Source organism: Callorhinus ursinus, unplaced genomic scaffold (assembly GCF_003265705.2).
Source record: "Callorhinus ursinus isolate GAN/ISIS: 27379988/994484 unplaced genomic scaffold, GSC_fseal_2.0 scaffold4, whole genome shotgun sequence".
NCBI lineage: Eukaryota > Metazoa > Chordata > Mammalia > Carnivora > Otariidae > Callorhinus > Callorhinus ursinus.
The window spans coordinates 7886371-7913824 of NW_027397066.1; the positions used below are offsets into that span (position 1 = coordinate 7886371).

Here is a 27454-nt window from a genome sequence, read left to right on the forward strand (position 1 = left end):
TCCTACATCTACGTATTTCAGCCAAGCAGCTCAAAGTTCTGCTGAAGTGTTTGTAGCTCTGGTCCTCACTCCTTGTTTGCCATTTGGAGAGTTCCGCCATGTTGCTCCGTGCCAACGCAAATGCAGGCTTCCTAAATGAAGGTCTGCCAGGAAGGAGCCTGCTTTATCGTGTGTCTGTTGTATCAAGTCCCCAGCCACTCTTTCGCTTGAAGACCGTCTGGTATAACCCTGTCTGTGCATCCTCACATCCTGTGTGCCCATATTTCTCTACACACTCTGCTCTGCGTAATAAATGTTTACGCTTTACTTCCCCTTCCCCTCACTCAGGATTGCAGGGACCACAAAGTAGCAGAGCAAGGACACTGGGGACTAAGTTCCAGCTGTAACAGATCACTGTCTCTGGCATCCTGGGCAAGCCCTTTATGGTCTGAGTTTGAGTTTCCTCCTCTGTCAAATCAGCACCATGGCATTTCCTACCTCTCAGAATTGTCACGTGGATTAGAAGCAACATATTTAAAACACTAAGCATATAGTGGGTGTGCAATAAAGGATAGTTATTTTCTGTGACAGATGCACCTGCACAGGAGACAGAGATACACAGGTGCTTTCTAAGAAAGCTTCCACCACTTGGAGAGCAGATGCCAAGGCCACAAGTGTCTGTCACATAGCAAGTTCTCAATGTGTTTTCAAGTCTGTTGCCCGCATCCCCTTCCTCTTTCCCCTTCCCCATCACCACTGTCTTGATTCCTCAAGCTGCCCTTGTCCAGAATGCCCTGCTTTGGTTACGTCCTTTGGCTTCCATTCTCCAGCATCATGGCAATTCCTCCAAGAAGCTTTTCTGTGGAAAGAACAGGGTCCTGTGACCCGGGACGTAAGTGATCATGCCCTTTGGGAAGACCCTTCTTCTCTTCCTACTCCTGAATAGTGGCATTTTGAGAGACACCTCTGCCATCTCTCACCTTCTTTTGATGACTCTCAGTGCCACATTCCCCATCCTGGGGACGACTATCCCCCTGGACCAAGTGACATCTCTCTATTTCTTCTTGAACAATGCGGGCAGGCCCATTTCTTCCATCTCCATTTCCTTCTCTCCATAGTGGGGCTAGCGGACTCCTCCCAGGGACGTTCCCAAATGACACGACAAAGTATAGAACATACTGCACTGGCCAGTCCAAGCACAGTTAAGCGTCATCCCTTTATCTTCGTGGCCCCTCCACGTTTTTTATTTAAACCCAGAAGACTTAGTGATTATTAGTTCCTACTGTGTTTTCTTTTACACTCCTAAGGGCTTAACACCATGCTAAGCACATAGTAGGGCTCAACTGAAAAATGAAATTATAGTGAACACCTGAACTCTAAGTGGTGATCTCAGATTCTACCTCTTTAAGTAGCAGTCACCCTGCACGTTGGACTCTTCTGCCCTGCATCGCCCTTCAGCTAAGTAACAGTCTCCCAGGATTGAAAGAGCAATCCACCCTGTGCTCAGAGGTTCTCACATTTTTAGGCTGTGAGCTGATAACTAAATACTGTCAATGGGATTTCAGCACTACCTGGTTCCTAGGGGAAGGGAGCAGGCAGGGGTTGTCCCGACTCAGAAACATCAAGTGCCGTGAATATTCCCAACACAAGAGCTGAGGCTCTGTGCTCAGCTGCTCCCAGGTGCCTCTCTGGAACATCCCACCTGGAGGCTCCCGGGCCACCCCTGCTCGTGGGCCAATTGCGACAGGAACTTCACTCCCTCTAGTTGGCATCTCTCTGCTAACAGAACTGACACGGTGTTTGGAGAGAGATCAGGTGCCCATCTGGCTCCCAAGTCACTGCATTTGTGCCCCTAGGAAGGCAGGCCCAGGTCCCCTGTAGGGCCTCCTCTGAATCTGGGAGTGCACAGATGAGACTGAAATGCCTGGGCTGCTGGAGTACAAGTGCTCCTTGTATTTTCCTAAGGACGGCTGGACTTTTGCCATACATGGAGTAACCGAGAACCACTAGGACCCCTGACCCGTGTAGACCTCCATGAACACATCCTCAGTCAAGACCCCGCATCCCAAATCAACAATTACTTAATTTATACCAACTTATCATTTTACACTGGACCACTCCTACCAGGAACTGTGCTAGCCCCAGCCACTAGGGCATGTCCCCAGTGCTCGGTCCTTCCTTCCTCCATCCCTGCCCACCACCTCTGACGCCAACACTGCATGCTTCAAGCATAGCATCCCCATTAGGGCACAGGCATCCATGGGTATTCTGCAAAAAAATTTTCTTTGAAAATTCGGAAGACTCACATTGGAGTCTCCACACCAAATTCCTGGGCAATCCTGGAAACTCACTTTAACCTCTCTGGGCCTCTCTTCCCTTCAGCTCTTAATGAGTGTGATGAAGCAAGGTCTGATGGTGTTCTGTGGAGGGAAGCACTTTCCAGATTGCAAAGTGCCATGTCAATGGGAAGCCTGCTATAAATATTTTGGTCACACCCTCTGGGGAGTTGGTTGTGTAATGACAACCTTAATGTGTTCGGAGGGGGAAGGTGTTCTTCCTGCTGTGTTTGCAGGGCCAGGGGTGTGGCCTGGGCCACGCCAAGGTCAGGCCAGGCTGCAGCTGCTGCCCCTAACCAAGGTGACTCACTTCCCTGATAGCACTGCTGAGAAAAGTGCAGGCTCTTTCTTGCCCCGTCCTTTTGCTCAGACACACCTCTTGAGGTGGAAGACATTTGGCACCAGGGAAGGAATCTGTCAGGTTAAGTCAGGAAATACTGTCTCTGAGTCTGGGCCTTTCTTTTTGAGTTCAGAAAGAGTAGGGCAGGGTCAAAACCAAAACACCACAAATCTGTAACTTTGGCTATAAGTGGACTCCCAGCCTTGGCTTGGAGTCCATGTGACCTTGGCAAGTTCCTTATCTCCTCCATGCTTATTTCGTCCTCCTCGAACTCGCCATAATAATTACTACTTCCTGGGGTTGTATGGGGGCATTTTCAATGAGTTCTTATATATAATGTCCATTTTACTTCGCTGCATTAAATATAAACTCTGTCAGGAAACGGGTTTATTTTGCTTCTTTGTATTTCTTTTTTTGTTTTACATAATGATTGTGTTTTGCTTTCATACTAAGAAAACATATCCAGTGTATTTAATTCTGTAAAAGGCTGACTGAATAAGAATGCCTGAGAAAACCAAGACTCAGGGGGCTTGCATGACCACCTCCAACAAGATAGCTGTTCAGGAGTAGAAGTGAAACTGAAATCAGGCCTCTCCCCCCTAGGTGCAGGTACAAAGGTTGCCTTAGGCTCTACTTCCGCTTTGTGCTTTTCTTTTTGCCATTTTGACCCCTGGGTCAAACTCCCCTGGGAGTTCAAATTTCCTTTCCATTTCAGGATTACACATTCAGAGTTGATTTTAAAACACACACATATTTATGTCTCAATGCATATGGAGTATGTGTCTATAAATGCATATCGATCTTTCAGGAAATAGATAAAGACTCCCAACCTAAGCAAAAGTTGTCTATACCACGAGTCGGCTTTCCACAAAATCTACAAGATAGGAACACATACAGTTTGCAACTTCTCTTTTCTAAGTGGGTTTCCAGAGACCCGTTGCCACCTGGGTCAAAGTACACAGCCCCGAGACCATTCTGAAGGCCAGTGGTTTCATCCCCTTTATTGTAGGTTTTGCCCATTGCTAAGATCAGAAATGTATGCAAGCACTCCTCGAGGCAAAGATGTGTGGCAAGGGAGCTTCTTGCTAGTATTAACTACTTTTCCAGTCTCAATATTGCTTTGTCCACTCTGAGTTAACAGGGGTTTAAAATCCACGCTCAGGGACCTGCTGAAATCGGGAGTGGGTGAACCTGCCACTCCAGAATAATAGGGGATCTCAGTGAAGACAAATCTCACAATGCAAGTAAAAAAAATAAATCTGATGACCACAGAGAGACATTAAAAATTAAAATGAACAATGAAGAAGGGAGAGGGCGAGAGAGAAGCATAATAGCCATGAAAAACATTTCTTTTTAAAGTAACAAAGGAATATAGATTCTGCAATGAGTACAACACAGACAGCTATTTTGAGTCTGGGGCAAGTTAATTATATTCAAAAAAGACAGGGTCTCCAGGACTTTTTTTTTTTTTTTTGCAGTGAAATATTTTAGTTCCTTCATATAGAGACATATTACACAATGTTAACAACCATGAAAAACAATACAAAATGCCCTCAATTTACCAAGTAGAAAAATATAACTAGTATATATGGCAATTGTGAATCTAATACTGTACAGAAGTAATTTATGGATTTTACAAATAAATTATAGCTTAAATGCCCTTTTAAAATTTTTTTTTCCTCCCCCGATGTACACCAGAACTTACAATAGGAAAGGTTCCGAGCCTAGGTTATTGCAGATCAGTGCCAGTCAAATGTCCTGCCCACAAGCTCGAAGAATTTCTTATTTGGCTCGTGAAAATATTCGTGCAGTTTACTGAGGAGTCTGGGGTCAACTTGGGGGTGCGCCCGGCCTTTGGACTCGTGCAAACAGCGGTCCCGTCCGCCGTCCCGCAGGCAGTAAAAGCCCTTGGTTTTGTTAAAGTAGAAGTTCGAGGCGTTGATCTGTGGGGACAGCTTCAGGAACCGCTCGACCTTCTGGATCTCGGGGAAAGGGTCCCTGATGAGGCGGTCGCCATCGACGATGTGGATGCGGCGCAGCGGGAAGAAGCGCAGCCAGTTCTGCAAGTGCACGTGGTAGAGGCTGCGGTTGAGCGCCTTGTAGCCCACGTTGAGCCGGCCGTCGCGCACCAGGAACTCCTCGATGGACGGATAGGGCTTGCGCTTCTGCACGTGGTTGTAGAACACTTGGGTGTAGTCGGACAGCACGCGCTCGGACGGGTCCCGCAGGATGAGCAGCAGCCGGATGCCCGGGTTCATGCTGTGGACACGCTCAGGCACTTTGGGCGACGTGAAGTACGCGGGGGTCTTCTCCACCGTGAGCTGGTGCGGGGACGAGAAGGGCATCTGGCCCAGGTACCAGCCCAGGCCTTGGCTGTAGTGCTCCTCCCAGTCGAAGAAGTGGACCTCGTTCTCAGCGGCTGCCACGTCGGGGTGCAGGCTGAGCATCTCCAGCAGCGCGCGCGTGCCGCCCTTGCGCACGCCGATGATGATGGTCTGCGGCAGCTGCTGGGCCGAGCCGTTGGGAGCCGCGCCTTCTCGGCCCTCACCCTGGAGGGTGGCTGCTCTGCGCGCGAGCTCCGGCTGGCCCGGCGCGTCCCCGGGCGCTGCAGGGCGGGAAGGCACTAGCTGGAGCTGGGCCACCAGCAGCACCGCGCCCAGGAGCAGCGCGGCCGTGCTGGACACCATGGTGGCTTCACTGGGCCCGGCGCCGCTGGGTCATGAAGCGCTGCCTCGGGGAATGCCTCCTAATCAGTGACACATGGGTGTTGCAGGCCGCCAATTACTAGGAAATAAAGGGGAAAGATATTAACCCCAAATACATCCAGGGCTTACTGGAGCTGACAACTCTGTAGTCTTGGGTACGGCAGTCACCTCCCTGGGGCTCTCTCCGTTTCTTTATCCTATGGTGCAGGGAGTGGCAAACACTTTTTGTACAGGGCCAGATAGGAAATGTTTAGGTTTTGCAGGACACAGTCTCTATGGCAACTCCAAGTATGCTGTTTTGCTCAGGTGGCCATAGACAGTACACAGAGGAATGGGTGCAGTTGTGTTCCAATAAAACTTTACTTATGGATACTGAAATCTGAATTTCATATAATGTTCATGCATCATTAAATATGATTTTCTTTTGATTTTTTTCAATAATTCATATGTTCAGCTCTCTGTGTGCACAAAATCAGAGTTTGCCAATCTCTGCTGTAAAGGAAAGGGTGGGAAAGGTCTTTTGGACCTCAGCAAACATCACTGAAATATCCACTACCTGCCAGTCCCAGGCAGAGGGGCTGGCAGGTAGTAGAAGCAGACGTTGTTCCTGTCCCAGCCACCCACTGGGGGCTCCTGATCTAATAGGGCAGGTGAACCTGTATGAAAGACTGAATAATTAGCTCCCATTCTTTACTCCTCCCTTCATCCAATTCTTGCTATGGCCTCACCGTGGGGTGAGTGTGCTCCCCAGCGATTTCATTTGGGTTTGGCCAAAGGTTTGTGGGTGGAAATGACAAGATGCCATTCCCCAGTCTTGGTCTCGAGAAGCTCTGTGTGTTTGCACTTGCCCTCTTGCGCTTCTGCCATGACTGTGAGCAGAACGTGCCCCGGCCAGCCACTGGGTTCCAAAGGAAGGTGAGAGACATGTACAGCAGAGCCACATGCAAGCCCTTTGTGTGCAACACAGCCATCCTGGTTCGTGAGTGAGAATCCACCACTGTGGCTATAAGCCTTTGAATTTTGGGGCGGTTGGTATTGCAGAATAAATGTGGCCAAGGTTAATTGATATCACCTGACTGCAGGCTTCAGTGCCATATATGCTCTGATTATAGTTTAGGCAGGGTAATATGAGGACATGTGTTCACTCATTTCTCCTGGAACAACCTGGGATGGCTTCAAGGTAGAGAAAGTGTTTGAAGTGAGCCTAGAGGGGTAAACGGGGAGGTGGCTGGAAAGAGCAAAACTCTTTCCAGTGTGCAAAGTCGTACCGCTCATGAAGTGGTTTTGCAGTCTGCTCAGTCGACTGGCACCGTGAGCCTACAGTGCAAGGTAGCAAACGGGACAGATATAGATAGGAATCTTGCCCAAGGACACGAGAATTTAGTCCACTTCAAAATTCAGAGCCCAAATTCAGAACGCTGAACGCAGGGCTCTTTCCACAAACTGCCTCCTTTATAACTTCTCCTCTTTATCTAGCTGAACTTTATAACATTTTGGCATTGAAGTCCCACAAGGCCACAGCCACTTCTGGGCCAGATGGCAGGGGCTTCCCAAGGACAGAGGAGTCACGTCCATGTTTCAGGGAACTGATAAACTACCATCATTAAGAGGTATTTGACCGTCTCCCAGGAAGAGGGCATTGGAAGTTCTTGTAAGTAATCTGTCCCAACAAGTTAGGGAAGGGTGAGTGACCGGCCTGCCTTGGGGACTGTGGGCTATAGAGAGCCAGTAAAAATGTTCTCCATCAAAAGGGCCCATCGTCTTCCTTATGCCATGTTTAAAATTCACTTTATTAGTTTAAAACTTGTCTATTTAGAATGTATAAACGAAGAATTTTTATGGTCTTCCATTTTTTATCATCAAACCAATTGCACTACCTCCCTCAGATATCAACTGTATTAGCTGCTTTGAAAAATGTATATTAAAATGTCTTAATTTTAAAAAGCAATTCAAAACTGGACAATTTTAGAGAATCACAGAACTGGAGAAGGGACTTGCAAGATCAGCTGGCATAACTACTTAGGGAAACAAAGAAGGATGGGATGACTGATCAAGATGTGGTCCAAAGTTTTCTACGATTGAATGAGCTCAATTTAATGGAACTTTCCCTTACTCAACTGAATGCTTTAGTATGTTTCAGTCAAATTTCATTTCCTTCTCAATGTGGGTCTGACCCATATGGGTTGACCAAATGGATGCCACTGTGCTTGCCTTTTACATGTTTGGGGTGTGTATGTACACCTGTGCATAGGCATGCTTGTGTGGGTCTGTGCGGTATGTACACCTGTGCATAGGCATGCTTGTGTGGGTCTGTGCGGTATGTACACCTGTGCATAGGCATGTTTGCGTGGGTCTGTGCGGTATGTACACCTGTGCATAGGCATGCTTGTGTGGGTCTGTGCGGTATGTACACCTGTGCATAGGCATGTTTGTGTGGGTCTGTGTGGTATGTACACCTGTGCATAGGCATGCTTGCGTGGGTCTGTGCGTGTGTGTGCTCTTGTATGCGTGTGCACACAGGCGGCGGGGAGGTGGGTGAAGTACAGGAGAGAGTAACCACTCCATACTAAATAGCTCTATTCTTTTTTTTTTTTTTAAGAGTCGGGGAGAGAGAGACCGAGGTGAGGGTGGCAGAGGGAGAGGGAGGCAGAGAATGTTAAGCTAGTGTGGAGCCTGACGTGGGGCTCGATCTAATGACCCTCAGATCATGACTTGAGCTGAATTAAGAGTCAGGTGTTTAATGGACTGAGCGCCCCAGGTGCCCCTAGATCACACTACCCTCAGTGATGAGTATTGCTGACCCCATCTCCTAGCTCTGTATTCAGACTCAGAAAACAACCACAGATCCCAATCCTTCAACACCTAAGGGGACAGAATCAGAGGCCAGATCTGAAATTCATCTGGTCTAACTATTCACGCTTTTTCTACTCTATTATGAGGCATACTGATTAGTATAGTGCACATCTGAGTCTCTTTTTTTTCCCAAAAGGAAATTATCAACAGAGAAGAACCTAAATAAATACATACATATATATATGTATGTATAAATAAATACATATATATATGGATTTTTTACCAAAAAAAATGGGCAGTTAGTAATTTAAAAGCTCCCCACTTCTACTTTAATACTTTCTAAAAATATATTAAATGTTTAAAGCCTTCTACATTCCAAAAATATTTGAGGTATATAGAAAAAGACTTAGCTAAAATCTCATACACACACTATATATAGAGAGAAGTGTGTATATGTATGAGCTATACACACACACACACACACATATGTATATGGACATCTAAATATATATAATACATACTACACACACACAGTGGTCACTGCGAGCCAGCTTCCTCCTGTGGTAGTTGGATAATTTGGCCTCAGTGGCACAGCCAGAATTTCTGGGCCTTTGAGTAACACTCTCAGAAAAGAGATGACCCTCAAGCTCAGGTGAACCTGTGAGCCAGGACCCCGGAGCCACACTGATCCTGACGTCAGAGCACATGAGAGCTAGGAGGCCCTAGATGGCTTATCTAAGGTCACATAGAAAAGCCAGGCCTACACCTCATGGCTCCGGAATTCCAGTTCTGTCTACCTGCCATTATTGCCTTCTCCCTAGCATGTGGCCTTCATAGACTAGTAAGGGCAATATTTTGGGGGACCTAAAGAAGGAAGACCCTCAAAAACCTAGCTAGCAAGACATGACAAAGTCCCAGGCCACCGAGTCTAGAATCTGCTGACACAAAGGGTTGGGATAGAGCAGCACGGAGTCAGACTGACACATTTGTTCTACTCAGTAGGGGAGTCAACGGGAATTAGCCAGGATCTGGCGTCAGGAACATGGCTCTGGGTCTGACTTCAGTCAAAGCGGTTTAACCACTCTTAGCCTCAGTTTCCTCATCTGTAAAATGGTAATAGGTCCACCCACCTCAAATGGTTTCCTTGAGACTGAAATGAGGTGACATATATCTATAGGCACTCTTTCAACAGAAACATTAATGTGAGCCACATATGCACTTTTTCACTTATCAGACAAATATCCAAATTTATTGAATATAAGCTACCTATCTGACACTTTCACTAAGTTATAAAGTTAACTTTCTGTTCTTACCAATACCTTCTCCTCTCCATAATGCCAAGCACAGCACCTTCCCCACAGTAGTCATGCAGCAGATGAATTATATAAATAAAAGTATAACATACATTTTTACTATATTCCCAGAAACATTCCATTATTCATAGGCAATCAAGAGATGCTCATGAAGGCAAGAGTCCCCCCTCCCAAAGGTGACAGCAACCACCATTTATTCCTATGTCTCTGACACTTAGTCACATCTTGCCCTATGACAAAGCATCTATTATTATAGCTTTTATTATAAATGTTCAAATGACCCAGGAGCCATATTAAAAAAAAAGAAATATTTTTATCTTAACCCAAAGATCCAAAACAGTATCACATAATCCCTATATAAACACATAATCCCTATATAAAATTAAGGGGATATTTTGCATTTTTTTTTTTTTTTACCAAGTCTTGAGAATCCAGAATCCGAGTATCCATTTACCCCTACAGCACATCTCAAGGCTATGATGTGTGGCTGGTGGAAGCTGGAGGGGCAGCACAAAGGTACCCAGCACTGAGCAGAGTTGCAATTCTTAATTTAAGTGAAGAAAGGGCTCTCTCCCCACCCCACTCACAAATTAGGAGGAAGTCAAGTTTGAACTTACAGGCAGCACAAAGGCAAACTGATCATCCTTGCTCCAGAAGTGAACCAGGTAATATTGACCAAATGGAACCTTCTGAAGCTTGGAGCCCTGAGCTGGCACGGGCCGGGAGAGAATGCTCAACAGCACTTGGAACCCAGGCCACCTGCCTCACCAAAAGCAATGTTCCCATCTGCAGCACTTGTTACTGAGCAGACACTAGGCTGGCAACCTTGCAGGCGGGGCCCCTCTGATGCTAACTGCAAGTCCTCAAGAGAACTGATTTCACTACAAGAAAGTGAGGCTCGGGGAAATTCAGCGGTTTGTCCAGAAAGGTAGAGGCTGAACTAGGATCCAAACTCAGTCTGAGCAAAGACAGGGATGTTGCTGCCCCTTTTACTCCTTGGCGATGCCTGGAGTTGGGGTACAAGTAGTTCCTGGGCCTGACGGCGCTTCTCTGGTCCTGTTGAAATTCATGCCTAGTAACGATCCTTTGATGAGGATTTCTTGGAAGGATGAGCAAAACAAACCCTCCCCTTCCCTTTGTAGATGGGTTAAAAGGTCCCAAAAAGAGATCTAGCTCCCTCTCCGTTCACTCTCCTTTATCAAAGATGCTATTTTCTTGGTCCTGCTGTGCTAAACCAAGCCCTGAGCTGCAAAAATTCAAAAGGCAAGAGTCTTCCCCGTCAGCAACACCAGGCTTCCTTGGGCCGCAGCGTGAAGGTGTTGACCACATGCCAGGGACAACATTTGCTGCTCCTTCTTTCCAGGATGCTGGGTCCAAGGCTTTTTGGGGCTGGCTCTTTCCTGTCATTCCGGTTTTATTTCAAACACTGGCTTTCCCTACAACACGGGCCCACCACATTCTTTCCCATCATCCCGTTTTATATTCCTCATGTACTATCCAAAACTATATGTGCTTGTTTGCAGTCTGCCCCTCCGCCCGACAATGCCAATGTCAGAGCCTCCCAACAGTGTCCTGACTCTCTCTCTGCTGCATCCCCCAGGGCCTGGCATGATTTCGGTGCACAGGAGGTGCTAGAGATCCTACTTGCTGAATGAACATGTCGAATGTAGCGGAAGGTTAAGCAAATGGCCCACGGTACCTAGAAAGGCTTTTAATTCAATAGAAAGACATCCTTGAACAGTTTGTCTACGAAAAAGACCGTATCAAACGGTAGTGAGTGCTTCATCCCAAGAGAATCAGGCAGAAACCAGGTGTCAAGATTCCTAATGGTGACTGGACAAGATCACCTGAGAGTCTAGAAAATATTTTAATTAAAAAAGGAGGGGAAACAGTGAAATAACCCTTCAAGATATTTTAATTTTCTCCTTAAGTCTTCTTATTACATAATTCACATCATGACCTAGATTTCAAATGTAATTAACTACAGTGTATTCCCTCAGTCCCACCACTGCAACATATTCGTGGAGAAAGTGAAATAACTAGAATATTCCATGAGCGGTAAATTCAATGCATCAGAAATGGCACGGCCTATGTAATACCTCTGTCTGCAGGACACCCTTCCAGCCCCTCAACAAGAACTAGTCACATAGCTGGCACAGACCAGAAGCTCCTCTAGGGTATCAGGGATACTCAAAACACTCAACCACAAGTTGTTTAAGGGATTTAACGAAAGGGATACTAACTGGGCGCCCGGTGTGTGCCAGGAGGCGAGTCCGAGTGCATAAATTATCTCTTCTAATGCTAGCAACAAAACCAAGAGGTAGTTATTCTCATTTTGTCTTCCTTTTTTGAACCAATGAAAAGGTAACGTATAGTAGTGGAAAAGCAAAGGTGCTTTTGCAATTGGGCAGAAGCGGGCTAGTGTTCTTCTAGCTCTCTGAACTCAGATAAGTGTCTTCCTTGTCTGGGGCTCAACATGCCATTCTGCAAGATGGGCAAAACGTACTTCCACGTGGATGCCATCAACATTAAGTAATATTACCCTTGCCAAATATATAGCACAGGGCTTGGCACCCAGCAGACATTCAGCAAATGAGAATGGCCGGCCTTTCTCCCCATGACAGATATGCAAACATGCTATTAAGGTTCAATGACCTTCTCAAGGTCATAGACCTAAGAAGTGAGAGAAGGAACATTCCATGGGCCATCTCTAAAGCCCCCTGTGCTTCTTTTTCTTTGAATGGCGATGCCCCCCTGTGGGCAGTGGGGTGTGCATTCCAGGCAGAGGAGAGAGCTTCCCAGGAAGATGAGAAGAGGAGAAAGGACTAGAGCTATTATACTGCCAGACAAAAACAAGCACCCAAGGGTGCTGAGTGATTTAATTTTCTGGAATGTACTGAAACCTCAGTAAGCACAACAGAACTGTCATTTCCACATCCAACCAAACTTCTGAGCAATCAACAGTGTTTTTGTTTTTTTTTGGTGCATCTTTTAGGAGTCAAAAATCTCTTCACTTTCACCCTGAAACCACTACTTAAGGGCATGTTGCCGTAGTGTCAACTTTCCATCCTTGGCAGGTCATCTTGGAAACTGAGAAAGAGGAAACAGATTCAGCTTGTGCCTGTCAGTCTATGAAAGGACTGTGATATCTCAAGAATTCCATAAATATTTATTTTCTTGAAATTGCCTGCACATGACACTCTTGAACAAATGTTGACACCCACCTTTGTTTGGATTTACTTATGGTAATTGCTGTGAGGCCTACCTCACATGGGGTTGAAAGGGTGCAGGGCAGAAAAGACCCAAGGTCAGTCCACATCATGTAAATAAGTTTCCCCAGGTCACACTTACTGTCTGGGGAAAGGAAGTGTAGTTGGCCCCATTTTCCCCTCGAGAAAGAAGAGGACTTTTTGAACACTGACTCCTCCAGCCTTTCTACGCTGCTTGGCATCCACAGCAGTGCTGGGAGTTTCCATATTTACAAAAGGCTACCTGGATAATGAACAGAACTCCGCAGGACTGAAGGAAGGAGGTACCTGGGCAAGCCAGGGAGGGCTGCATGCTGTGGCAGGGGTTTGGGACCAGAAAGTTTCTATCACACTGCTGTTTCTGAGCCTCTGAGAACTCCAGGATACCATGAGGATGATAAATGCAACCTGTCCCACAGGAGGTCTGAAGCCAATCCACATAACATTCTTCTCCAAATGAGAGGAGAGATTAGGGCTGAAGGATCTGGATGAGTAGTTGCAGGTGGGGGGTGAGTTCAGCGTCCTTCCCAGGAGCTCTGGATGCCGCACTGCCTAGCACAGTGCTTTCCAAACTCAGAAGTGCACACCAGTCCCCGGGAGATCCGGTTCAAAACGCAGTTTCTAATCCAAGAGGTCTGGAGAGAGGCCCAAGAGTCTGTGTTTCTAACAAGCTCCCCAGGGAACTGGGCTGACCACCCTCAGCCCTTAGAATGGCAAGGACCCGGTGAGTTCCAAATGCCTGGGCCCATTCGGGTCCAGATTCTGATCGCCTTGTCCTGGGGCCGGGGGCGGCCAGTGTTCCTCTGGTTTTTGTTTCTTCCTATTGTTGGGGCAGTTTGTTTTTAATTCCAGGATTGGTAACCACTGTGGTAGACAAAATAGGTAGGGATCAGCCTGGCCACAGAGGTGGAATTAGCTGCAGAGGGGGGTGGAGGGGACATACTGGAATGAACAGAGGATTTAGAGCCAAAAACGCCAGCTCAAATCTCAGCTCTATAATTTCACATCCATAAGATGGCATTGAAACTTGGAGCCTTAGATAGAACGCATTGGCTCTATATACTAATTGCAAGGATTAACTAAAACGGTCTATGTGGAAGCTGAGGATATTGCCATATTGCCTGGCCCATGGCAAGCCCTCAAATCATGGTAGCTATTTTTGTCCCTTAAAAAAAAAAATGCAGGCTGTGCAGTATAAATGGGATCTGGGGATGATAATTAGTCAAACGCATTTGTTCATGATCCAAAGTACTGCAGTGACTCAACCAGAGAGAGGCTCGAGGAAGAGAGGACAGTGACGTGGAGGAAGGATGCAGGCTCTCTGTCTGTGAAGGGCCACGCGGTGGGCCCCCCATAAATGCCCCCTGCACCCAGGAGGAGCGGCCAGGTGTGCGGCCTCGGCGGAGCCCCGGGGAGGGAGGAGGAGGAGGAGCTCGAGCTCCTCAACGTGTTTAATCTGCCTGGCTGTGCACAGAAGGGCCGCGGTGACCTAAATAAATCCTTCATTAGAAGCAGAGACACACAGCAGAGCTCTGGGACAGGAGGGGGGACGGGCCTCTCTTATTACTCGGTGCAGCTGACGGGAAAAGGGGCCGTGCTAGCAGACGGAAGACCCGAGACCCCCCTGCCTTGGGGCACCTGGGGACGTGCAGCTTCGGTCCCTGCCCCAGGTGCGACCCAGCCTCCCCACGGGGGGCCACGTGACTGTGGGCGCTTCCACGGCTGGGCAGACAGTCATCATCACCCCGCAGGCGGCCAGCAGCCACGAATCCCTAGCACTTCCCCAGAAATAGCCGGCAAAGACCCCCAGGCAATCAGAAGCCCAGGGGCCACGTGCCATTGTCTTGTCCCATCCTTATCCCCCTGCAGGAGGGGAGGTAAGGTAGGAGGAGGAGCGTGGGGAGCCCAGGGGCTAAACTGAGTTGGAAATCCAGCTCACCTGATTCCTACCCCACCGGACGCGAGACGCATGGAAATCTGTGTTTCTCTCGTGTGAGGGCAGAGAACATTAGAATAATTTGCTGCTGAAAATAAATATGAGCAAACCCAAGGAAATTCTTCCCCTAGACGAGCAAAGCGGAGGGAGGATTTATCTCGTTTCTTGAACGTGCTTCTCTGGACTGAGTATCTCTGGTCCTTCAAAATTCATATGTGAAAGCCTTAATCCACAATGGGATGGTATTTGGAGGTGGGGATTCTAGGAGATAATGAGGTTTAGATGAGGTCATAAGGGAAGGCCCCAACAGGATTAGCGATGGGGTAAGAAGAAGAGAAACCAGGGCTCTCTCTCTCTGCCATGTCAGGGCACAGCCTGCAAGCCGGGAAGAGGGCTCTCGGCAGGAGCTGAACCTGGGGCCATTTTGATCTTGGACTTCCCAGACACCACCACAACTGTGGGAAAGGATGTCTGTTGTTGATTTAGCCACGTGGTCTCTGTTATTTCGTTACAGTTGCCCGGGCCGACGAATACCCAGCCCTTACCGGTAAAAGCAACGACAAGGGGTTTTCCTGGGACTGCTGTGTATGTCCTGGGGTAACAGGTGACATCTAGGCACAAAGCTGGCTGGTCGGTGGGGACTGTAGCAGGCAGTCACGTATGGGTCTGTCTTAAGGACACAGCTGCTGTCAACCCCCCCAACTCGTCTCGTTGGAGACAAAGGACCAGCATGACCTGATCTTTGAAGTTTTCAAGATTCAACTGTGGATATTTATGTGAAAAGTCCTGATTTTTATGAAGGTCCCAGACAGGTATTAGCTGCCAAGTAAGGTGAAGGTGGGGGGTGGGGAAGACTGATGGGTAAGCCTGCAGACACTGGTGATGCCTGAGGTCAGACTCTGCCCAGAGGTGATTGCTTTTGCAAGGCACCCACAATGTTCCTAAAATTGTTCTGAGTTATGGGGGATATCAAAAGAGTCCAGCCGTTGTCCTCAAAGCACCCCGTAAAGTAGAAGACACACTTTTAAGGACAGTGATCACCCATGTTCAGTGTCTGGCCGCAGATCTGGCTGCAGCTATGGGTGACACTGAGCTGGAGGAAGAGCAGGGGAGCCCCTGTACGACCCCCCAGAAAAGGCAGCCAATGTCCGGGCCCCATCTGGGAGGACACTTGGGGTCTGCCCCTGCGCTGGGGTTGGTTTGGAGGTGCCGTCTGTGGGACACGGTGGCACACGTAAGGCTGCTCCAGCCAGCAGGTGCGGTGTCTGGAGAGGCTTCGGGCTCAGGGATTTAGAAAGACAGGGAGGTAAAAGAGCCGCGGAGATGGAAGGAAGCGTCAGGTCCTGAGCCTGAATCCCAGCAACATCACTTACACGCTCCAAGTGGGGGTGACTTAATGGAAAATCTTGGAAACTACTGCTCATGTTTGGCCCAAGAGTTTGTCTTTCCTTTTGAATATGCCTGTTCTTGGTTTAACGGGATCATGAAAAAACAGACATTTAAGTGAGCACTTGGCGTTGACAGGGACCAGGAAACGCACCGGCGGCTCAATGAGGAAGCCAGCCTTGCCTGGGAGGAGCTGAGGGGGAAACGGGCAGGGGGACAATTAAAGCAGAATGCCGTAGTTGGTTTTTATTTTATACTGCCCATGTTTCATCCTGTCCTGAATTACATCATTGCTCTCCACGTGATGGCACGGGATAAAGCGAGAGCACTTTTTTTTTTTCCCTCTACTGCACACACATACACACACGCGACTATGATTTCTTTCTATCCCTCACCTGACAAACTTTAAAAACACCAATCAGGGGCGCCTGGGTGGCTCAGTCGTTAAGCGTCTGCCTTCGGCTCAGGTCATGATCCCAGGGTCCTGGGATCGAGCCCCAAGTCTGGCTCCCTGCTCTGCAGGAAGCCCGCTTCTCCCTCTCCCACTCCCCCTGCTTGTGTTCCTTCTCTCACTGTGTCTCTCTCTGTCAAATAAATAAATAAATCTTAAAAAAAAAACCCACCAATCAAGCTGAATATTCCTTTATTCTGAAGCTCTGGGTTCTATAAAATGAGCCAGTATACCCTCTGCCTCTGGGCTTTACCTTCTTTATAAGGAGTTTACTTAAACAGGAGTACCGGTCTATCTCACTCTTAAAGGGCCATGTAATCTACCCAGAAGAACACTAAGACCTTGCACTTGACACAACCTTCTCTGTGATCTCTTGTTATCTTGTTCCAGTATCTTCAGATTCAATATCATACTACATGTTAAGTTAAATCATCACCAGCCTGATCATTTATTCTTTCTGAATGGTGATGCAAAATGATTTATATTTTATACTTTTAAAATATTATTCATTTCTTATGACTTAAAGTACATAAAACAACCTGGCATTAGGGGAAGACGTTCAGGAATTGTCATGATGAATTATTAGAGCTCAGATGAGGGAGGCTGGTGGTTAAGAGGGTGGGTTTAAATTCTGGCTCATCCCTTACTCCCCCTGGGTGACCAAGAGCAAGTTATGTGACCCTGTGGACCTCGTTTCATCACCTGAAATGTAGGGTTGGTAACAGCACCAACTTTGTAGATTGTCACGGGGATTAAAGGAAACTTAACACATGAAGTGCTAAGAAGAAAACCCTTACCAAATGTTATAATTGTCACTGATCTCCAGCTTCCATTGTCCTAGCTGAGAAAGGTCCTATTCAGGTAGTCTATATCGCTTTGCTAACACAGATCATTCCGGCACATAAAATGCATCTCCACAAAGTCTTCTTTGCTTGAAAGGGCCAGTGATACACATGAGTGAACAGGATGCTGAGCTGGGACTTCAGGAGCTGAGATCTAGCCCAAGTTCTGCCCTGACACTTCTGTGTAACCTTGGTGAGGACGCAGAAATACTCGACGCCTTGTTTACAACAGGAAACAATCGGGTCATAAATCCGAAGATCCCCTGCCCTCTTATATCTACCTAAAATAAACTGTGAAGGCTTTAGAGAAATCAAGAAATACAAATGTTCGTCATGGCAAGATACTATTATACAAAATTCCAAAGAGAAGGATTACTATGAAAAGTAAGCCATACAGTTTTGTCACCTGTGCTGGCAATCAGTCTAACATTTCATAGGCTAAAGGGAGTAACATATATTAAATTTCTACACTGCTGAGGTCTTTTGGATAATGGGAAACAAGAGAGCTTCTAGCAGGAAAAGACTGTTCCCGTGGGTCAGATCCTCCTAACAGTACCTGCTGCCTTGCTTCTATTCAGATCATATTCAGCGTTCCTTCAGTGAATATTAATTGAACCTAAGACCCGATTAAAAGGTGGGTCAGCTAGATTTGGGGACGATCTATAAAGAATGCTTAGCCATTACTGGAACAAAACAAGATGAAGAAATGAACATTATATGAAAAGTTTCTCAGGGACAATAAAATATACAATTAGAAGAAGCCCTTCAGCCTGGGGTGGGGGCAGAGGGGTTGCATGTAGTTGGCTAAGATTTCCCTTTACCCAACCCCAAAGGGTCAGCTTAATGACCTTAATGACCTTAATACCTTCCGGGCTGGATGGAGGCAGTTTAGGGTTTTTGCTTGCTTAGGTGAGATATGGAAGTTTAGGAGTGAACAGAATTGCTTAGGACCACGGAGGAGAATGAGAGCTGCCACAGGGGTCTGGCTACTTGCTTCTTAACACATGTAACACTCAGCCTCTGTCTGTCTAAATAAATGAGGAAGTAACCTTCGAAGAATGTTAGGATGTGAGAAAACCAAAGCATCAGTCTGCCCAGAATACCCACAATTCAGAGTCAAGACCTAAATGGACTTGCTGTGTACCCGGCACTGGAAGTGGAGACAAGGTTGACATCCTGTCCCTTCCCTCAAATACCTCAGGTTCATGCCCGAGTGCAGGCATGAGGTGCAAATCGAGGGAAAGGGGGGCACAAAGAGTGTGGCAAACGCACTGGGGATAGGTCTGGAAGGGAGCTACTGTCAGAAGGCTGCTTCTTAGAAGGGCGGAAAGACGCAGAGCCAACAGAATAATGCACATACACATGCATCATACATAAAATCATTTGGCCCCATTCACGTGTCATAGGATAAGAACCATAACAGACCTACATTTAGAAATAGTTTATGTTTGTGTTTCAAGATCAATGAAAATCGACGTGGGAATGCATGACCATGTCCCATTGACTGTATTTTTCACCAACTCTTGGTGAACCAGAAGGAAAAAGCAGAGTCATCGGCGGGGGAGGGAATGAAGGAGAGACGGGACTCTGCAGAGAGCTTTGTCAGTTGGATTTGCAGGGACCCGAGTAGTAGGGTTCACTCCTGGGGTACCCCAGGCAATTCCTCCCAAAAGGAATCCAACGCCCAAAATCTGTATGAGTGTGCATGAGTGTTTGCAAGTGCTTGTGTGTTCATGCTTGCACGCGTGTGTGATAAGTCCAATGATGAACTGAGTTTTCAAGGCTCCCTGCTACTCGGGCACCCCTTCAAGGCCATTAACGCATTAATGAAGCCAACACACCCCTTGAGGCCCTGCGATCTGCCAGCCCATGGGATGCTTCTAAGATGATGAGTTTCCAGAGGTGTCAAAAGAACAAAACTGACTGAAGCCACGTTGTCTTTCGACTTTGACAACCACCTTCACCTCCTGCACCCACTTGTCTGAACACACAGGCGGGTCTTTGTACTGCACACTGCGACCAAGCCTAAACCAGCAGGCTTATTAGTGTCCAACATGCCACGAAAAAGGAGTAGGTTTGACAAGGAGCAATGGTTCAGGTTAAATAAGGCTTTGAAGATCATGCTGAGATTTCTGGTTTTGGCTTTCCGTAATTTGTCTTCAGACGCTTAGAGTCGTTGAATAATGTGAGTCACCGAACTGGATTCCAAGAGGATTTCCTTTTACCATTGCTCTCCTCCTTATTCCTTCAGACGCTACCCAGGAGTCTAGGTCATCCGCTCAGGACACAGACAGCAGGCCTCCTGCGTGCTCGCCCTCTCCCTGGCATTGTCCAGGGACACAGGAAAAAGACGGGTCCCCTCTAACCCCCCAGGGGGCCCACTGTGTAAGGGGAAACATACGGAGACAAATACTTCCAACCCACTGAGACACAGGCGGCTATGGGATAGACACTATTTTAGCAACTTAAAAATCAGCCAAGAAGAGAGTAGTTTGGGATATGCTTCTTGGAAGAGACCCCTCAGAAACATTCTGAGGTCTGGTGAGGACAAAAACCAAGTTCAATGCTTTGAGCCGAAGTCCAGTATAAAGCATATGAACAGGGACATGGGGAGACGAGTGAATGGTGAAGGAAGAGCAAAGCAAGTGAGCTCAGATCTACTGGGGTGTAGCCCCTGCCTTAGTTATTTGCCCGTGGAAAAGTTACTTTCCTCTCTGGGCTTCCGTTTCCCCAACCAAAGAAAGGGAATGCTTTTCCTACCATCCTGAGTGCCTATAAGAATTAAATATTACAGGAAAAAAAAAAAAAAAAAGAAAAGAAAACCTAGCCGACTGACACAGGGGTAGGCTGACCCTTAATGCGTAGGAGCTCAATAAGATTTGCTCAACCAACAGTAGTTGGATGACATTAGCCTGCAGAGAAGAACTGAAGGACACCAAGAGCAACAATTTAGGTTTTAGAACAACTAGGCTGCTTGAATAATTGTCATGAGAAAGAACTGCATCATTCCCCCAACTGGCAAATCAGAAAAAAAGAATTCCTCGGTGAAAGCAGAAAATTCTGCTGTGCGGATAGCTATGCAGAGAGACGCAGATGATAAGAAAAAGCCAGGATTCAAAGCATAAAGTGGCTCTTAGTGTAATGTTTTTAAAGGACAACTATTATGAGATAATTAGCCTTTGTGCCATCTTTAGGAGAGAACCATGAAGCACGATTCAAGTGAGAAAAGGCAGCAGGTGGAGGTACTTGTGAACACATGGGTTAGCTGAAATCAGCAGGGCCTGTGGCCTGTGGAACCAGGATCCTAACAGGAGGCCCAGTGCCAACCCACAGCCCTTCTGCTAATTCGGCTGGAATCTGGGTGGCGAAGGGAGGGTAGCTGGGGATCACAAGCCAGCAAGGCAGGCCCCACCTTCAAGACTGAAGGTGTAAAGATATCCCTGGAACAGGGTGGGGCGAGGCTGGGGGAGGCCAAGGTGCCCACAGCGCCGTTGAGCGTTCTACAAAGGACAGCGGACATCTCCTTGGAACACCTTAACTCCCCCGTGGGGGACAAAGCATAGCCGCCCATCTGAGCTCAAGAAATCTGAACTAAAACATCAGCCTCCTCTCAGAAACTGCTATTTCTATTTATAATACTGGCACTTTTACTTCCCAGCTCCAGCAGCGGAGACCCTGCCACCCCTTCTCAGCAAGCGGGTCCTCGTGTCCTTCAGCAATCCTGCACGTGCACATCCTGGACCAGGTACGAGGTGTGCACAGCTCCAGAAGCAGTGGTGTGTCCTGCTCTCCGGGGAAGCTGTTTCCTGAGGGACGCAGCCGAGCCGGCACGTCATTATACTGATGGCACCTGCGTGGGAAGGTGCCCTCCAGGACAACTGAAAAGGCAGAGGGCTTCACTTGGGCCACACTAGGCTAAGTGAGATAAACAGCCTCTCCCCAAGCAGTGCCTCCTCCCTTAGCTGCTTGTCCCGCGTGGGTTGGTGCCAGGCCTCTGCTCACTGAAGTCTCTCAGAGACCTAGAAAGACAGAACACCTGCTGTCTCAAATGACGCCCGTCACCAAGCCAGAGGGGAAGAGAAAACGCACAAAGCGTGAGGTGGCTCTCAAAGCTCTGAGCCAGATGCGACGCACATCACTTCCCCTCACGTCCCACGTGCACAGCAAGTCACACGGCCACACTGACCTCCAAACAGGAAAAGTGCAACCCTCGTGTCTGTCCACGGGGTAACTACAAGCATAGCTATTCATCGCACAGTGGGGGCAGTGGGTTGGGAGAGCATCCAGGACAAGTCCGAGAGAATGAGAGTCTGAACCTGGGGAGGAAGGCAGAGGGAATAATGTCCACCGCTCGGGGCGGAATGTCCACATTCCTGGCTTATCTGGGGGAACGCGGGCTGGTTGGTGGTGCTGTGGTCTGAATGTGAGGTGTTGCATCAAACCGATAACAGCAGGGGTGAGGTTTGAAAGATAGGAACCCGAATGCCATGCTGCGGGACATGAATTTTCATTACTTTTATTATAAAAAAACAAAATGGCAAAAGGAAAGCTCGCCTTTGGTCCCCCACGATGCACATTAAACATTCCACACGAATCACCACATTTCATCCCCACGACTCTGAAACACAAGGTATCGGGGGCCTTAATTATTTCCCGGGTACAAACTGGTCTGCCAGGCATTGATTCAGTGTGGATCCAGGTTTGGGGGCTCTAGACAACACCTCTAGCCTCCTACAGTGTAATCTACTGAAACAGATTAAGCATTAAATAGATAAGTGTATAAAATCCATTAATTAAAAGTCATGAAGAATACGTGAGGTTTAGAGAGATTATTACCTTGCCCAAGGTGATGCTGCCATGAAGCAATGTGTCTGGCCCCACATCTCTCCCTGTGTTTAAGGGCCCTGAACTGAAATGCTAATACAGTAAGTAATGGGGACCCATGGGAAGTTCTGCATCAGGGGGCAGGACAGGGACCCGATTAGGTTTCGCAAAATTTGCTTGGGTCACAAGGAGGGATTAATAGAGAAATACTGCAGATTGCAAAGGATGGTAAAAGTTACAGAGGTGGGAAAGAAAATAAAAGTGAAAGCAGAAGAACACAAGATCTGTATTTCAGCTGAAGGCAGCAATGCAAGAGACATTACGAAACGGAGCAGGATCAGTCGCGACTGCAATGTACAAACATGAGTGTAATAGTTGCTCAAAGGCAAGGGAGACCAATCCGGGGTTACTGTATTCGATTAATTGCTGTCTTCACTGTGTCAAATATCTGTGTACCTCTTGTTTCCTCTTCTGTAATTCTGACCTATGGGCACGTGACCCAAGTTTTTGGCTAATGGGACCTACAGGGCAATCTTTTCTTTTTTTTTTTTAAGATTTTATTTATTTACTTGAGAGAGAGAGTGAGCGAGCAGGGGGAGGCGGTGAGGGAGAGGGAGAAGCACCCCCTAAGTGGGGAGTCCAACTCAGGGCTCGATCCCAGATCCCTGAGATCATGACCTGAGCTGAAGGCAGACGCTTAACCACTAAGCCAGCCAGGCTTCCCCCTACAAGGGAATCTTGCACAGCCTTTTGAGAAAGATTTCCTTCCCTGATTAAAAGAAGAGAGTCGTCGTCCCCCCCCCCCCCCCCCCGCCACCACCACCACCTTGCTCTCTACCTAAATTAGAGCAGGATGATGAGAGAGGCCACCCGGGGACACCATGGCCCTCTCACTGCCTGGAGCAGATTAGCCAGAAGGAAGAGGCAGACTAGAAGGTAATACAGGGCTGGATCCTTAAGGCCATTCCTGCTTTTCAAATACAATCAGCCTGACCAGCACAAAAAGCTAACGGGTGCTACAAAGTACTGCGTTATGGACGCTTAGTCCATACCAGGCTCCCAGACAGGTGTTTTACAGGCATCATATAATGTGATTCTTACCACAAAGGTCTGTGAGGACATATAAATCCAGTGAACACGTAAGGCAAATAAGTTTAGAAAAACAAAATCATCTCCCCGAAGTCAAATAATGTACTGCCATCTGGAGCAGGGGGTGTCCTATTGTGCCCAGAGTCACCATGAACTCCAGAGGATGCTCTCCCCTGGAGAAAGACCAGAAGTGCATAGCCACTTCGCAGAGAGCAAGAGGACAGAGAGAGGCGCCCTGAAACCCTCTTCAGAAAACTGATGCGTAATGAATGGAAACGTAAAACCAAACTAAGAGCAACAAAGCCCCTTGCAGGCAGAGGACCACGAGAGGCACCATGGCCAGTCCCTCCACAAGATGGCACTGGGTCCCCTTGTCTCCTGTCTTTACCCGTGATTTTCGCTGCCACACAATGGAGAGAGGCTGGAGCTTCACTTTTTATATCCCCTGTTCTTCCCAGTGTCCCCATGACAGCTTGGCGTCCTTCCCTCAAGGCTGAGGACATTCAGCTGGGATCCTGAGAAGCTCTGGGGAAAGGAGAGGGGGTGGCATTTACTTAAATGACAGCATGGGGATTTAGGCAGAGGCTCCTGAAGACCGAGCCTTTACGATGCTCTTCGAACTCCTGTCTGTTTTTAATAGTTTCCCTGCTGGGGCTTCTCCTCCAATTCCTTTCTTCCCTTCCCTCTTGTTGGGGATCCCCCTCGTCTCTCTACTGGCTGCCTGTCCTAACAGCTCCTTCCGTATCTTCTCGACATTTCAGCTTCTCATCTCTCGGCCCAGAGAATGAAACAAGTTTTGCTTAAATTATATAAATTAAGGCAAGAGAAACAAGGAGCAAAAGACTCAGACGCTCCCCCATGAATATGATATGTGGGATCAGTCCTGGCGTCTACACATGATAGTGGGTGCGCAATCTAGACCTTATGGCTTTCTTCTGTCATCTTAATAACAGCATTCTTTTTTTCCTTTTTTTTGTAATGTTATCTATGATTCAGGCACTGTGGCAATGCTTGTCATACTCATTTGGTTTGATGTGCACTAAATGATCCTCTGTGATAATTGAAATTATGCCCATTTTGCAGATGTGGAGATGGAGGCTTAGTGAAGAGAAGTAACTCGCCCCCTGCTGCGTGGCTGAGAAGCAGCACAGTGGATTCTAACCAGATCTCTGGCTGGGTAAGCCTGTGTGTAAGCTGCTGTCCTACCTACTTTCTGGTCCAGGCTGCACACAAACACATGGCTGGTGAGCAGCTCAGGTTAAATGAAGAGTTAGTAATGTGCTCTGCAACAGAAACTAATAATCTGGGCCTGAGCAATATCTCAGTACTGAAGAAAGCACGAAACTGCTTTGGAACATCCGCAGAAGCCTTGTTAATTTAGTTCCCCACCAGGTTATTACCTAAAATGGAAACACAACACTTTCACTGCCATCCTCGGAACAACCTACTCCAGCAGTCTTAGGGGAGCTCTCTGACTCAATTTATCACCCGAGGTCATCTACTTGGAGGAACGAGTCCAGAAGGCCCCATAACAGTTTTATTAGCTTTGGATTCAGCAGATGAGGGAGCACTGCAGGTGTGGGTTTTCAAAGCACAAAGTTTCCTTCAGTGGTCTCAGTGGAGGCCTCGTGTGGGCCTCGTCTTTGAAATCCCAGCCCCACAGGAACCCACTCTGAGCAGTGTTTGTGAAGAATAAGGCACTGCGTCGGTGGACTCGCCTCTACGCTGGTCGCCTCACAGGGTAGAAACACCTTCTTGCAGAGGGTGTTGGGAATAATCCGGCACATGCCACCACCACTTGGGAGACAACCTGTCTCACTTATTAAATGCACTGAGAGATCTGGTTTGACCCGCAGTTCTTTTGCTTCTTTGAGCAAACAGCTAAGCTTGCCTTGGTTTGGTCCGATGCTTAGCTCACAGGAGAAAGCAACCCTTCCTTTTCTCCTTGGACCACACCCCGGTCCAAGGTCAAGATTACATCACCATCAAGATGACTGTGCTCTCCCCTCCCTAACTTCCTAGAGTCACGGGACTTTCACCAAAGTAATCGCTCAGAACCGTCACCACAAGAATAGGAATGTTTAATAAAATACAAGACTTCCAGTTAAATTTAAATATCATAAAACAATGAATAATTTCTTAACATTCGGTATCTGGGATACACCTGTACTAAAACATTACATGTCGTTTCTCTGAAATTCAAATTTAACTGGATGTCCTGTACTTTTACTTATAAAATCTGGCAACGCTACCCAAGAATATACGTTTTCTTGAGCATTATGCTAAGCATTTTATATTGGCAATCTCCTATACTTCTCATTAGAATGTTGACAAGACTGAAGCCCAGAAAACTGTCTATTTCTCAGGATGACACAGTTAGTAAGGGGGAGATCAGAAATGCAAACAGATGTGACTTCAAAAGCCGTGCTCTCTCCGCCACAAGAATAACTCCAAAATCTAATCCCAGAAATCTGTCACTGTCATCTTCTTCCTCCTTCCTATCCAGGACGCTGGGAAAAACCTGGTGTAAGACATAATTTAAATAAAGTGCTAGCGCGTTTCCTTTTCCCGGAGGAGGCACCCAGCCTGCGCTCACTCCTCGCCACTGGAGTATTTATTTTTCTGAGCACAGCGAGGCAAGCATGCTTTTCATTTCAGCTGCATCTGCAATCACCTTTCTCCCGCTGTATTTAACTGCTGATACAGGACTCTGATTTACTCTCCTCAACTAAGGAGTGGAGACATTTACATAAAACAGCTTACTGCAGGGTGTACCTAATCTGCAGGAATTCTAGGGGAAATTCAACGGGACACAAAATGCACCTCGGAAAGTGCTGACATGGAAGTTCTTGACGAATTAAAGGAGATGCGAATGTTTTAAATCTAAATGTATTTCTTCGTTTATAGAAAATACGGGCTCCTCGGTCCTCCAGGGACTTAAGGAGTCTCCACCTTGAGCCATCTGCTCACGGCAGGTGGAGAATCTGTGGATCTGGGGTCTGCCGCCCTCTTTCTGAGGATCGAAGAAAAGTTGCCCAGACCTCAGTTTCTTTAAATGTGGAAATGAAGATGCTAAGAGTGCCCCACCTCCCTTGAAGGGCTGGGTATGAAAAGGAGAACATGGATATTATCACAGTAAATAGAAATAGGGAATTATCAGTTTCATTCTTTTCTTTTTTTCTTTAACTTTTTAAAAATTCTTTTGAAATCTTTTTCATTCTTTGCATGCCAGAGTGCTTTTGCATAGCCAAAATCTGCTCGGTGAAGGGGGACGTGCATAAATATGCTAGTTACTCACCTGCGCTGACCACATGGGGAATCCCTGACTGGGACAAATGAAGCCTCTGCGAGGGCTTGGTGGGGGCTATACACATGTTGACTATGTCTTATCATCCTTCTTTGGCTCTTCTCTTCATGCCTCTCTCTTTCCTTAAATATTTCTTCCCCCATGAAGCCTTCCCTAGTTCCCCCAGACAGAAACGATGCCTCTTGTTTCTATTCTGAGCAACCACTTGGAAGGAGGCACATTGTTCTAGGAGCTGGTGGGAGAAACACTGGTGTGGGTCCAGATGTCTGCTCGGCTAGGGCACCGGTTCTGACAGGGAGTCAGACAGGTTAAGTAACAAGAAGACTCCGGAGAATCATGATGGCCACAAATCCTGCTATGAGAGAAAGAACTGCAATGAGAGGAAGAAACATAGTGATTCAGGGAGGTGTTCTCCAGGAAAGGCTGACACTGACCCAGGCAGAGGCCCAAGCACTATGCTTTCACCACCTCATACACAAAAACATACTAATTTATCTGACTGCCACACTAATGATAAGCTCCTTAAGAACAAGACCTATTTTGTTTTTTCTTCAGCACAACCACCCCCGGTGACACGAGTCAACATCAAAGCCTGGGACAATTTGGGGGAGGGTGTATCAGAGTTTCAAAGGGCACAAGTACGTTTCACACATAGAATCAATTTTTTAAATACTTCATTTTTGTGATGCAAAATGGACTTTTGTAATAATACAAAATGTCATTGCCAGGTAAAGAAATTAAAGCTTCAAAATATCTTACTGGTGATGGGGTCCCCGTTTCAACTAGGGAGAGCAGCACAGATGGAAACTCTTCATACCACGTATCAGATGCTCGATTAAAAAGGTGCCGAAGGTCCGAGTTCTGTGTGCCCAAATTCAATAGTGAAGACAGCCCCACCCCCACCC

General features: G+C 47.3%; 1 protein-coding gene across 5 annotated transcripts in view; it reads right to left on the reverse strand.

The window, feature by feature from the left end:
* Positions 1–27454, reverse strand: part of HS3ST1 (heparan sulfate-glucosamine 3-sulfotransferase 1) — a 67145-nt gene that overhangs the window by 23266 nt on the left and 16425 nt on the right. For 4 of the 5 annotated variants that reach the window (XR_012377852.1, XM_073891429.1, XM_073891431.1 and 1 more), the window contains exon 2: positions 4361–5439. Coding sequence is in view for 4 of the 5 variants with exons in the window: in XM_073891429.1 (XP_073747530.1) it covers positions 4395–5342 (948 nt within the window). In the remaining variant the exon portion in view is untranslated. Of the gene's footprint in view, positions 1–4360; positions 5440–10083; positions 10120–27454 lie in introns of those variants that run through there. The other variant, XM_073891430.1, reaches the window with a different exon arrangement.